Raw genomic sequence first — 13,520 nt, forward strand, 5'->3', positions numbered from 1 at the left:
GGAGAAGGAACAAAAAGATCTTTTGTTCTTATAGAGCACCTGAAACCACTATAAATAGAAGATCATCAAGTTGGTCAGGGGTCAAAACTAATACAGCCTGGGGTCTCAGGATCAGCATTTCATAACATGCCCTCTTCTAAATTAACTTCTTCCTATTTTTAAGTGACATTTTCTAAACTACTTTTTTTATATTCTTAGAAATATTTTCAAATTCCAGTTATTCTAAGGGGTTACTACTTTGATTTGCATGTAATGATTTCAGGTGTTTCTTTTATTTTAAAAAAAATATGGCATTCTGTGTGCTCTCAGTGATATTCAGTTATTGGGTTGTATTCGTATACAAGCATTAAAATATATGGAATATTCTTTTCTTTAAATATTATATTTTTTCCAGACTTGCATTTACATACAGAATGGCTTGTTCCTAGGACTTGTTTTAAAAGATGTGCATAGTAAAAACCACCTATCGTGTATAATTCACTGAGAGTTATATCGGAAGTTTCTCTCAGACGGTTTCTTCTCACAGATCTAAACAAAATTGTCTCGAGGGCTGGGGTTGTAGCTCAGTGGTAGAGCACTTACCTTGTATGCATGAGAGGCACTGGGTTCTATCCTCAGCACCACATAAAAATAAATAAAATAAAATAAAGATATTGTGTCCATCTACAGCTTAAAAAATATTTTTTAAAAATGTCTCCATTTGAATTTAAGGCAGTAAACTAAAATCATTCTTAAAGAATTTCTTAAGTCTATTTCTCTACCACTTACACTCTGCTCATCCTCTTTTTGCCAGCTTTTTAAATTAAATACCTCCTGAGCAGCACTGTCTAAGGATTGGTAATGGTACAGGGTCAAATCGGAGAAACAAATAATAGGAAAGGCCTGAGAGTAAAATTAGCTGATGCACCCTGTGGGATGCCAGGTGAGGGAAGGGTGAGTGAGAGGTGAGTAAGGAGATGTAGAAAACAACCAAAACAGTATGCACATCAGTTTTGCAGAAGTTTTAAAGGAAATGGTGCTTGGGAATTGTCAGAAAGGAAACTGGGAGCCCATCCCAGAATGGAGAATGGCAGGAACCAATATGGGAAGGAAAAGATGTCAAGGGGCTTAAAAACTCAGGGCCCTCGTTGACTCCATTTCCCCAGGTCTTCAAGGTCCATCTGCTCCTCATGCAGCGGCTGCTGAAGCTGAGTCTTTTCCTGTCACTGACACAACCTGTTCCTTCCTCAAGTCAGACTTGAATGATTGGTCATGTGCTTTCTCTGCCATCGCACCTATCCAGCCCGGTCTACATGCTGATAGTGCTAGTATTCCAGGAGCTTTCATTTCTACCCACTAATTGTCCCAATGATGACAAACACTCAGAAAGTTTTCATTTCCTCAAATAGAATATATTCCTCAGTCTGAAATTTAAGGAAAACCGTCATCTGACACCACTCCTTATAATTGCTTCTCATGCTTTCACCAGCATTTACCCTTCTTGTTATCTTCACAAGCCCCTGAGTGACCTCTAACTAACCTGTGGTCTACTTTGCTATGTAATTCTCTTCTCCCTTTTATGTCTCTGCACTGTGAGAACCAACACAAGTCTTTTCTATGAGGTTTTCCGTATAAATCTACATGGATTTGCCTATGTGATGATTTCTTTACATATTTTATATGTGCTATCCATTTTGCTCATAAATTATATGTTGAATTAAAAACATGTAATTGTTTTGTCCCTTCATCTAGATTGTAGGCACCTTGGAACCAGTAACCATGCCATATAATTATTATTTACCTATTGTAGTATCTCGCATAGCATCATGGGTACATTCTAGTGCAGAGTTTCTTAATATTGGCACCATGACATTTTGGGTTGGAAATTTTTTTGGGGGGGTGAGTTATATCCATTGTAGGATAGTTAGTAGTATTCCTGTTCTCAACCTACTGGATGCCAATAGCATCCCCTCTCCATTGTAATAGCCAAAAATATCTCCAGACCTTGTCAAATGTTCCTAAGGGGAAAAAGTTCCCTAGTTGAGAATTGCTGGCATACAATAAATTCCTGTGAGATTATGAGAAGACTTTAGTATAGCATTTTGAGGTCTTGAGGGAAGAGGAACACAGTAGATAGAAGAGAGTAAAAGTTAAACTGAGAACTTTCTATTTCCTATGGTTTGGCCATAGAAAGGCCATTATAAATGGAAGAGGAATTGTAATGAACCTTAGGGTTAAGAAGATTAAGATGATGGAAATATCTTTGATTTAAAGAACCAAAATATATTGTTTTAATTTATGTTTTATCTTGGATCGTTTCATACTTAGTATATCATTTCTAATAAAATAAGCTTTTTATTGTTTAATTGGAAATTTATCTGGATCTCATATATACCCAGTATTTTCAGACTAAAAGCTACATTTAAGTATATTTGAGAGAATGAGTTTGAAATTGTGGTTGCAAGTTATTTTAAAATTATAGATGTTGACAAACATCAGTATATGATTATACAGTTTTACCTTTATAAAACTGAGTATTGTGCTAAAGTTTAGAAAAATTTCCAGCTTCAAGTGATACACACACACACACACACACACACACACAGAGGTTTTACGGTGAAACAATGATTTTGTCTCTTTCTGCCACTTTGTTGTATGTTCTTAGTTTTTTTCTTTTATTATCAAACTAGTCCATGACATTAATGCTGTATAGTTGGTGTATTGCTGAACTAGCAATAATGCATGACCTCTTTTTACAGCTGTGTGCCAGCCTCAGTGCAAACATGGTGAGTGTATTGGGCCTAACAAGTGCAAGTGCCACCCTGGATATGCTGGAAAAACCTGCAATCAAGGTAGGAAAACAGACCAAAGTCATATGCCATCTCTATTCCTGACAAATTAAAAATTTTAAATTCTCATCCCAAACTAGTTTCCATAGTAATTTTTCCCCAAATGTGTGAGCTGCCATTTTGCTGGTAGATTTTTTTAAAAGTTAAGAAAAGGTAAATCTAATAAACTTGATTTTCTCAAAATACAATTAAATAGATTATATCCCCTTATTTTTATTCTCTTATATTTATTAAAATATTTTTTGAAGAACATCACTGCATCAGTAGTGTGGTTAGATGCCTTACCTTCTGGTGCTTCTACTAACTAGTTAGGAAGATCATTAACCTCCTCAGATCCCAGTTACTGCTTCTCTTTAATACCAGAAACCAGGTAGGGCACTGGACTTGAAATTTGGAAGTTCCTTCCAACTGTGAACCCTCTGATTCTGTGTTTAAGTCTCCCTTAAATTGTTGGCTCATTTTAAATGCTCTTTTGAGAAATAAAAATGTGGATTAGTTTGCAAGTGATTTAAAAATCGGCATCATATGCTTATAAAAATAAACATTTATTTATCTGATACAGTGTCTCAAATACTTTATATTAATTATCTATTTCCATTCTTATAAGGACATTAAGAAGTGGAATGCTACTTATTATAATTAAGTTATAAATAATATACATTTTTATTCCACTTTTCATTTGAAGTTCAGAGTCTTTCCCTAGTTCACAAAATTAGTTGGTTAAAAATAAAAGATAGTATGTCAAGCTAGAGCTATTGTTTTATATAATCCATATCCTTCCTACTATATTAGTTTTGGATGAAGAAAATATAACTGGAAGTGTTATCCTCTGACTCTGCCTAATAAGGCTTGGACAAGGCTTGTCTTCCTAATTAATTTTGGCAAAAATTTCTAACTATTAGGAATTTAAAATCTAGAAATAAAGAAATGTTCACCTTAGATTTCACTAAAAAGATAAACGAGTCAATTTTTCTTATTTTTAATGTTATACTCTATTATCTTAAATGTCAATAAAATAATGACGGGGGTGGGAGTGGTGGGGTCAGGTATAACTATCCTATGGGTATTTATTTGGCTTTATCTTATACAGAAATGATATTATTCAGTATCTGATACTTGTTCCAGGATACTCCTTGCAGTGTCATGTCAATCATGATTTATAGACATAGTTTTTACAACCATGTAGAACAATGAGTATATCAATATGTAAATCAATGGAAGTGTAACTGATGTGATTCTGCAAGCTGTATACGGGGTAAAATGGGAGTTCATAACCCGCTTGAATCAAAATGTGAAATATGATATATCAAGAACTATGTAATGTTTTGAACAACCAACAATAAAAAAAATAAAATAAAATAAAAATTAAAAATAAAGATATTTTAAAATATATGCAATTATTTATCAGATGAAATGCATCACGTCCCAAACATACTTGGCTCTTTTTGAAATAACTGGTGTTTTTATTATCTCAGTTACTCTAAAAGTGAGTTTGATTTAAAAAATTTGTTTGATTTTCCTTCCCTAGCCTAAGTTCACAAGTAGCAGCATGTTAGGTTCTGGTTTTTGAGTTATCAGTACTCATCTTGGAATGCCAGTCTATTTCTCTTTTTAAAATGGTAAACATAAACTCTCGGAGGTTTTATTAATATGTCAACACTATAAAACTTTATTGTCCCCATATCAGGAAGACTATTAAAAGAAGCCACTTTTGAGATTGCAGAGAAGTTTATTTAAATTTATTTGCGGGAGCTATAGGAACTTTAATTATTCAAAGACACTAAATCTATTATTGGACAAGGCTCCATCACTGGGCATCTCTTATCTTCCATAAACCAATTTACTGTGTGCTTTTTTCCTATAGCACACTTATTTTCCCTCAAGAAAATTGGAAATACACCAAGTTAAAATCTTGTCTCCCCACACCATATTCCTTAAGGAGAAGAGGAATTTATTAGCACCAAAATGGGATTTACACCTGCAAAAATAGCACTGACACTTAAAATGTCACTTCAGGTCTAATCTTGAAAACAAAACTCCAGCTTGGAGTAAACTCATATGCTCTAATTGCCTCTTACTTTGTTCTCCTTACAAAAAAAAAAAAAAAAAAAAGCAGTTGTAGCACATTCCTGATGCAAAAGGTTTATGCTGCTTGAGAGAGGAAACCCTTTGTGGTGTCTCTGATTTCTGGATTCCATAAAACTATTATTAAGGTGACTTGCACATGCAAAGAATATATTAAATTTGTTAAATGAATGATTGATTCATATAAAGGTTCTCAGTCCTCAATACCACAGGAACTTCAAAGGGTTCCATAGAGTTTGTGATACAACAACTTAGATAGTCTCTGAGTCGGTGGACTGAGAGCCCTGCCAGGTTGAGAGAGGCTACTGTGAACAACCTGGTAAGTGTGAGAGCTGCCTAGAGACTCCCATAGAACCTGAAGAGCCAACTGGCTGTACCTGCTGTATGAGAAATTAACTTGGACTGTTTTTATCTAGGATCCCACATTTTAATAAAGTAAGAAATATGCCTCAGAGATATAGGAAATCAAGCATTTCTTTTTTCTCAAGAGGAGAAATGTCAAAAAGAAATAAATTTGAAATAGTTCCATAGAACTAGAAATTTAGTTATTGATTAAAAGTAGGCTTTGATACAAGGCATGTATTTGCTAAGAATTTTGCTCTGAGTGATACATTTTAATAAATAACCCCTTGGAAACTTGTTTGACAGAGTAAACAGCTTAAATAAATGACAAGTGCTTAACCGGTGCTTTTAGAGCTGCCTGGGGAACAACTAGAATTGCAGGGCAAGTTGGTCTGCGGAACTGGCTTAATTTTATAACCTTGTCACAGGCTTAGACTATTGTTGGTGGCTTGCTCTTCCTTCCAAGATATTTTCTCCATTTGCTGTACCAAGATCGGATATAAAATCATAGTTTTGGACTGATCATTGGCATACTTGATAAGGCACATGATACCTTTCATAGTAGATGAAATTCAAACCCAAATTCTAATAAGATTTTCTTTGATCATTTGCTTCCTGACCCTTACATTTTCTGATAATTTTATTCATGATTATTTTCCCTTTCCTTGAATATTAGTACCCCTACAAATCCCTTTACCCCCAGCTAAGAAATAATTTTTTATATATATATATATATATATATATATATATATATATATATAAAATATTTTTAAATCTTTCCCATTGGGGAATTATTTTTAGTATGTACATATAGCATTCATATTTTTAGAAATAAAAGATGTTCTTTTAAATTTATAGTGTGCTTGATAATAATTTCAGAACAATTTATAAATATCAATTACTAATGTTTTGGCTTGGGTTTTGTTTCACATGTTGAATTCCACATCCCAAGAAAGATCAATATTTCATAACATATAATTAAATATTAATAAATATTAAATACTGGTTTACAAGTTATATTTCTATTTTTTCACTTAGCACAACAATCTAAGTACTATAACCCTAGTATTTCAGTGGTTACCTCAAGCCTTACTTTTTGAAAGTTGTGTGGTTTCAACCCCAGAAACCAAGGTTCATTTGATTTGGAAGTTTAAATGGCTGTTAAAATAGAATGTGTTTTTCTTTTTGATTCTCTATCAGAGTCTCTTCTGTCTTATGTCTTGGTAAGCTAATAATGGCAACAGTTAACGTTTTTTACATAAAGCTTCTAATGTGTGTTCTAACTAAATGTGACCTACATGTGACATAAGTTTTTACTTTTGAATGAAAATAGTGATGATCAAGCTATTATTTAAATAGGATCATTATGCAAATCATAAATTCATGCATAATGTTAGGATATTTAAGCCATTACTAAACAACATCACAATATAGGAAAAAATAAATCTTAAGTTGGTCATTTAAGACTTTAATGTCCCTAACTAGAGCCAGTGAATTGTAATCAATATAATTTGTGTTGTTTGTTTCTCCCTTCTGTTGATGACTAACATGGTGGTTTTAAAAATGATCACTTTTTGCTGTTGTTTTTTTTTAATGGTAAGAGAATGATGGGTTATTAATTTATAATGTGTTTATTATTCTTGATGATGGTCATCAAGTTTTAGGAAAATTAAAATTAAAGGGGAAGGAGAACTAGGAACTATTTGTTTTTGGTAAAGCATCTAAAGAGTTCTTTTTAAGTTCCACCAACTTTATGTACTTATTTAATATATACTTGTAAAGATTTTAGGGTTAAAAATGACATCAGTTCAAAGTTGACTCTTATTACCTTCTTCTTGGTGTGAAGATGAACACTTCTACCCAACTCCTCTTGACCAAGGCAGTGAACAACCTCTTTTTCAACCCCTGGATCATCAAGCCACAAGTTTACCTGCAAGGGGTGAGCGTGCATTGTCTCAGGTGGTCTGCTCCTCCCACCTGCACAGCTTCCTGCAGTTATGTCACTTCTTGCAAAAGTTCTGAAGACTAGCACAGAAGTGCCCAGCCTTCAGCCTGAGCATGTGAAGCAAACAGCAGGAACTATCACCTGGTGCCGATTCTCTGTGCCCTGAAAAGCATGGAGCCTTCACTGTCCTTTTACTATATCATTGCTTTTCCTCTTCTCTGGGTTTTGAAATGTTTTCCCAAAATCAGAGAGCAAGTTAAGTTTTGTTTTCATATGTAGGCAAAGTCAGGAATTCCAGAGTAACCGATATTGGGGTTTTGATGTCTTTACCAGGTAGATTTTAGAAGTGATTAAGTCCTCTTCCCCACCACCATCTATTTGATATGTAGAATTTAAGGTTACCTAGAAATCAAGCCATATATTTGCTTCTTTCTTTCAGTGCACATTTTGTAATATCAGAAAGCCTAAGTTCTGGTTCCCATAAGCTCTTTCATTGTAAGACATTTAATGTGTCTGGGTCTTAGCAAACCAATCAGTAATGGGGAAGACAGTAATTCCTGTCTTATTTGCCTACAGGGTTGTTACGAGAATAGGAACTCCAAAAATATTAATGTCTACATTGTGCTAGAAAGTTTTATAGAAAAATAAGGTAGTAGAATAATTTTACAGTTCTTCCGCAAGATTTTATTCTGTACCCACTCATAGATTTAGGAACTTAGAATAACTGAATTAAAATAGTTTACAATAATTATTGTTTCTATTAATAGGAAACTTGATACATTTTCATATCTTCTGCACAAAGAAAGACAATGTGATTAGTTTCAGAGTTATTTATAATTTAAAGAACTAATGATATGGCAGGTGATATATTAACATCTGTTTTCCAGTGACCTCCACTTTAGTCCAAGTTTAAAAGCTCAAATTTCTGAAACATCACCCATTGTAAGCATCAAAGGTGAGGAGAGTCCAAATGCATTAAAATGAATGAAAGGTTTTTGTCTTTTAAAACTCCATTGGGAGCCGGGCCCACACACACCTATAATCTCAACGGCTCGGGAAGCTGAGGCAGAAGCATCGTGAGATCAAAGGCAGCCCCAGCAAAAGTGAGGCACTAAGCAACTCAGTGAGACTCTTGTCTCTAAATCAAATATAAAATAGGGCTAGGGATGTGGCTCAGTGGTCAAGTGCCCCTGAGTTCAATCCCTGGTACCAAATAACAACAACAACAAAAACACAAAAACTCCATTGGGTTATCTTATTCAGTGAAATCACTTCCCATTTTTTTCAAACTATTTTTTCAATGTCTGCATGCTAATAAAATTTCTGATTCCTTTTTTTTTTCCTGAAGTGTAATAATAATGCTATGCAGCTTGCATTTCTGTTCTGGACCAGTCACCTTCTCTCTCCCCTTTTCTCCCACCCAAGCTCCTGAATCTACCAACCTGCTTAAATGTACTCCTGATGGTAATGCTCTTTGAGAATATTTAAAATATTTAAACGTAAGTGGTTTAATTGTAAAATTCTATCTTTTAGCATAAGATAGGTTCTTTATAGAATTAATTACATTATATATTTTAATTAATTATGTTATATATTTTCCCTGATAATTTATATTATAAACTTCAATAGAAAGAGCAAGATTAAAGTAAATTTAAAATGAAAACAATGAAGTTTTATTTCTTAGGTTCTCATCAATTTTTTATAACTTTATTTATTTATTTATTTGTTTGTTTGTTTATTATTTATTTATTTTTATGTTGTGATGAAGATCAAACTCAGGGCCATACATATGCTAGGCAAGCACTGTACCACTGAGCCACAACCCCAGCCCTCTCTTATCAACTTTCAAGATTTATCTGGGATGGTGTGGATCAAGGAGAATTATCATGGTTCTACTTATTATTAAGGACATTTACCCTTATATAGAAATGTAATTTTGTAGTTTCTCACTTAGTATAACAATAACACAAACTTTACTTGGTCTATAATCCAATATATCGTGATAATGAATATATATTAGAAGTAGCACATATTAACTCAATTTTATGGTTTTAGGTCATTAAGAAAATAAGGTAACATAATCATAGAATAGAAACCCTCAAGTAATTGAGGAAAAAGAGGTTCCTCACCAGGACCCCAAATGCATTTAATCTTTTGAAGCTCCCTACTTCAGCAAAATGTGATATTTGACAGTATTGATTAACACAGTTTGCTGTGGAATCCTGTTTTATAATGCTTGCAGAAGTACTGGTAAGGGTCATTGTGAAGTTTTTAGGAGACACCTGACTGCGGCAGATGGTGCAATGATGACAGGCATTGGGGATATTTACACCAGCCATCTGTCAGGGAACATCATCTCATCCCCCAACAGCTGTTAAGAATAGAATTTTCTCAAATTGCTTTCCATGTATTTTGATATTTACGTGCCAATTTACTAACAGGTAAAATAGCCAATGAATGTCTCTGCATTTACCCATGGAATATTGCATGTTTTCTTCCTTTTCCAAAATATTTCATAAAATGATTCCCAGATTTTTAAAAATTATGACAGTTTATTGGTTTTTATTTCTTTTTAGTTTCATTATTCCTAACCTCAAAATGCTTTTCTCATAGGAAAGGTAAGATAAATTTAGATTAAAGCCAAACCATCAGTAGTCCCAGTCTGAACTACGAAGATTTCCACAGCAATCCAAAGGGGCCCACTACTGGCCAACACCAGAGCCATATTGTGGAACAGCTGCCTCAACTGGGCTTCAGTGTTAGTCCAAGGGCCCAGTGTCTGGTTTATGCTGGAGTTATAAACACCTGACCAGTCTCCATGAGGAGCCCCCAGAAGTATCTACGGCTTTCTAAAAATAAAGCTAGGGATTCTTAAATGACACATTTTTGTCCATCAATATCCTTCTCTTGAGACACATTATTCAGTTATACTTTATTGTTTTATTGTACTGTAGGACATATTAGGAATGTACTTAACTCCTTTTAAAAATGAGGAAAGTTTCCCTGACTCAATTTTTTAATAAATAGTGAAATACAAAGTAGAATATAGGAAAGGGAGAGAATTTCTCAGTCATTCCTCGATTATTATTTCATTTAACAAAGAGAATAATCAACTTTTTTGACACTGGAATCTGCAAAGTATCTTCTATGAGGAATTTTTTTTTAATATTTAAAATGTGATTCTGTTTTGAAAACCTTTGACTGGGCAAAAGACAATAAAGTAGGAAATTGAAGAAAGCACAGGAAAGAACAAAAGTATTTGATTTATTTATTTAACCTTTCCAGTCTTTGCCCAGCTGGGGACTTGCTTACATTTTTGTTAAGGGTAGAAAAAAGACTAAGTTGGAAAGTCAATAAGACATGAAAATACTCTTAGATATAATAATTCTTTGGTGGTTTAAAATATAATGTTACTTGGTGGTTACTTAAGTGGAATATACAGATTTCTAATAGAGGGGCCAGTCAGATTTAACTTTCATTAGATTTGAAAACAACTCTGCAACTAGTTATGCTATCCATATTTCTTATTCAGTGACATGGGTTAATAGATAATTAAATTATGCTAATGAGGTACTTAGCTGGTTATTCCAGACAAAATAAACATGTGGTCACATTTCTTTTTAATGAAGTCTATATTATGGGCATTACTATTTCAATGTTTATATTTCATTATGAGTTTTATGTTCACTTGAGGCAGTGTTCAACTTGAGTTGGAAAATTTTCATAATGTGGAATTCATTAATTCATTTCATATTGATATTTAAGCCAATAAACATAAAATACATAATGATAGTCCATTATGTTTTATCCATTAGTATTTCCATATGCCCTTCTTAATGGCCAAATGAATGAAAATATGTTGGAGGTATTTTTTTAAAGTTTATTTTGTGACTTGAATGCATTACTAAAGTAGGAAACTCAGTTTTCTTCTTAAATCTAAGATCAGTACATAATCCACAAAATTGAATGGGAGAAACTACAATAATGGTTACTCTAATTCATATAGTTCTTATTCTCTGAAAATATAGCTAACCTGTGGAAAGGTCAAAGCAGTTTAATGTTTTAAAATTCATGTACTTTTCTGTAAAGTAAAATGCTCATGGAGTGCCCTCTTTAAAACAGAGAAAAGAAGACACTGAAAGAGTAGGGTCACATCATGGCATGTGACTCTAGTAGGAACACAGGTATTTTGAGCAGATTGGCAGTCAGTATAGGTGATAGAGCCCCACAAGAGGAGATGAGTCACTAGAGCCCCCCAGGAGGAGGTGAGTTGATAGAGTTTGCCCCAGCAGGAGGTGAGTATTCTGCACTTTCTGGGGATGATAAGCAGACACAAGTTGGGGGAGATTCCTCATAACTGTCCTTTATGAACAGAGATCTACATCAGTCATGGCGACTCCTGGTCACCCCAGGGTAATGTTCAAATGAAGACTGCATGAATAGGCTTTATCTCTTACATAAAGGAAGATTGCCATACTTTGAGTCACTTTTCTGTTTCATCCCTCGATACTGAGATGCATTTTAAATGTTTTACATTAGTGCTGAGGTTTTGTGATTTTTCTGCTTGAACCCACATTCTTTGCAGATCTAAACGAGTGTGGCCTGAAGCCTCGGCCCTGTAAGCACAGGTGCATGAACACTTTCGGCAGCTACAAGTGCTACTGTCTCAATGGATATATGCTTATGCCGGATGGGTCCTGCTCAAGTATGTCAAGAATCTTAACTGTTTTATAAGTGCTTTGGGCTTGATATCTGACATGCTCTGATAGCATGCCTTTGCAAATGTGGCCCTCTAGGGCCCTCCTGAACAGGGCAAGTGCATGTGTTGATGTCTGTCTGAGGAATGAAAATCAAAATAAGGTCCCATTTTATTTTATTGGTACTAGAGATTGAACCCAAGGACACTTAACCACTGAGCCACATCCCCACCCTTTTATTTTGAGATATGATCTTCTTTTACCCATTTTAGATGTATAATGTTGTTTACTATGGGTGCCAGTATTAAATTGATTTGAAAATGGTATTTAGAGCAAAAATCTCAAAACTGAAGATGTTTCCTAATGTTTTTTCTAATATGTTTAACTCTAACTTTTACCTGGGTCTAGGATAACTATTCCAGGTGAAAAACAAAACAAAACATTAGTGATTATTTGGGTACCACTCAGAGATAATCCATCAGGTCTGTTGAGAGAGACTATAAATCATTCATATATACCTTCTCACTTCATTTTTATATTTCTTTATAATAGTATGAGATTTTTAGACTTTTATAATAGTTTATCACTTCTAAAATAAAAATTCTTTTCAAATTAAAAATAAATACAACATCAGAAAAGTAGATTTCATGAGGATCATTGTAATAAAAGAAAATGTATGGCATTTCTTACTGTTATCAGATGTATTTATAAAAGGGACAATACCCTAAAATTCTCTAAAAGGTGAACATCTAATTGAACTTACATTTATATGATAGTCCACAATTAGTGACTTAGTTTTTTTTTGCCAAATTAACATCTAACTACATTGCATTTTATAAAATAAAAAAATGCTAATTTTATTTTTGCATTGTATAGACATAGCAATGGAACTTTCTGGAATGAGGTGAATACATGTTTAATAACATATGGCAGTGATGCTAAAATCATCTAACTTTGTGCAACTCTGGGAAATCTGCTGTCCTCTAGAGAAATTTGCTAGGCAGCTAAGACAATTGCTTGAAAATTTTGATTAAGAACAGTGTTGCTATTTTTTTTCAGTTGGCCACTGGAAAAAAAATCCAGATAATCTATGTGAGATAAAGTTTTGCATTTATCATGTAATTATTTAAAAACATTAAAAATCTCCAGACAATGAAAGCTGATCTATTTCCTAATTATCCTTCCGAAGGGTTTCCCCCCCACCCCATCCCTTCCCCTTTCTTCACAATGTTTTTTTAACTTTCTTTAAAGTGTTGGTTAATTGAGGCCTCTATGTCTGCATTGTTGATTATTGTCAATGATTTTAGGAAAAGGGAAGAATATAGTTTTTTTGAATCATAGCTTTTTCTTTCTACTTCTCTGAGTCAGCCAGTCACTCTCTTTACAGGTGCCCTAACATGCTCCATGGCAAACTGTCAGTATGGCTGCGATGTTGTTAAAGGGCAAGTCCGGTGCCAGTGCCCCTCCCCAGGTCTGCAGCTGGCTCCTGACGGGAGGACCTGTGTGGGTAAGTTGTAACATCAAACATCTTTATCAACAGCTTCTGTAGGATAGAGAAAGGAAGTGGAAGGTAATAGAATTAGGAAAGCAGGCAGTTACTGATATCAGGTAATTAGCTATAGA

At 34.0% G+C, this 13,520-nt stretch overlaps 1 protein-coding gene across 6 annotated transcripts in view; it reads left to right on the forward strand.

Annotated features, from left to right (window-relative positions):
* Nucleotides 1-13,520, forward strand: part of Npnt (nephronectin) — a 69,906-nt gene that overhangs the window by 26,692 nt on the left and 29,694 nt on the right. For 3 of the 6 annotated variants that reach the window (XM_026403189.2, XM_026403186.2, XM_026403187.2), the window contains 4 exons: nucleotides 2,739-2,831; nucleotides 7,102-7,194; nucleotides 11,786-11,905; nucleotides 13,285-13,404. In XM_026403189.2, coding sequence (XP_026258974.1) covers nucleotides 2,739-2,831; nucleotides 7,102-7,194; nucleotides 11,786-11,905; nucleotides 13,285-13,404 — 426 coding nt within the window. Of the gene's footprint in view, nucleotides 1-2,738; nucleotides 2,832-7,101; nucleotides 7,195-8,625; nucleotides 8,700-11,785; nucleotides 11,906-13,284; nucleotides 13,405-13,520 lie in introns of those variants that run through there. The other 3 variants (XM_026403188.2, XM_026403190.2, XM_026403192.2) reach the window with 2 other exon arrangements.

This window comes from Urocitellus parryii, chromosome 10 (genome assembly GCF_045843805.1).
Source record: "Urocitellus parryii isolate mUroPar1 chromosome 10, mUroPar1.hap1, whole genome shotgun sequence".
Taxonomy (NCBI): Eukaryota; Metazoa; Chordata; class Mammalia; order Rodentia; family Sciuridae; genus Urocitellus; species Urocitellus parryii.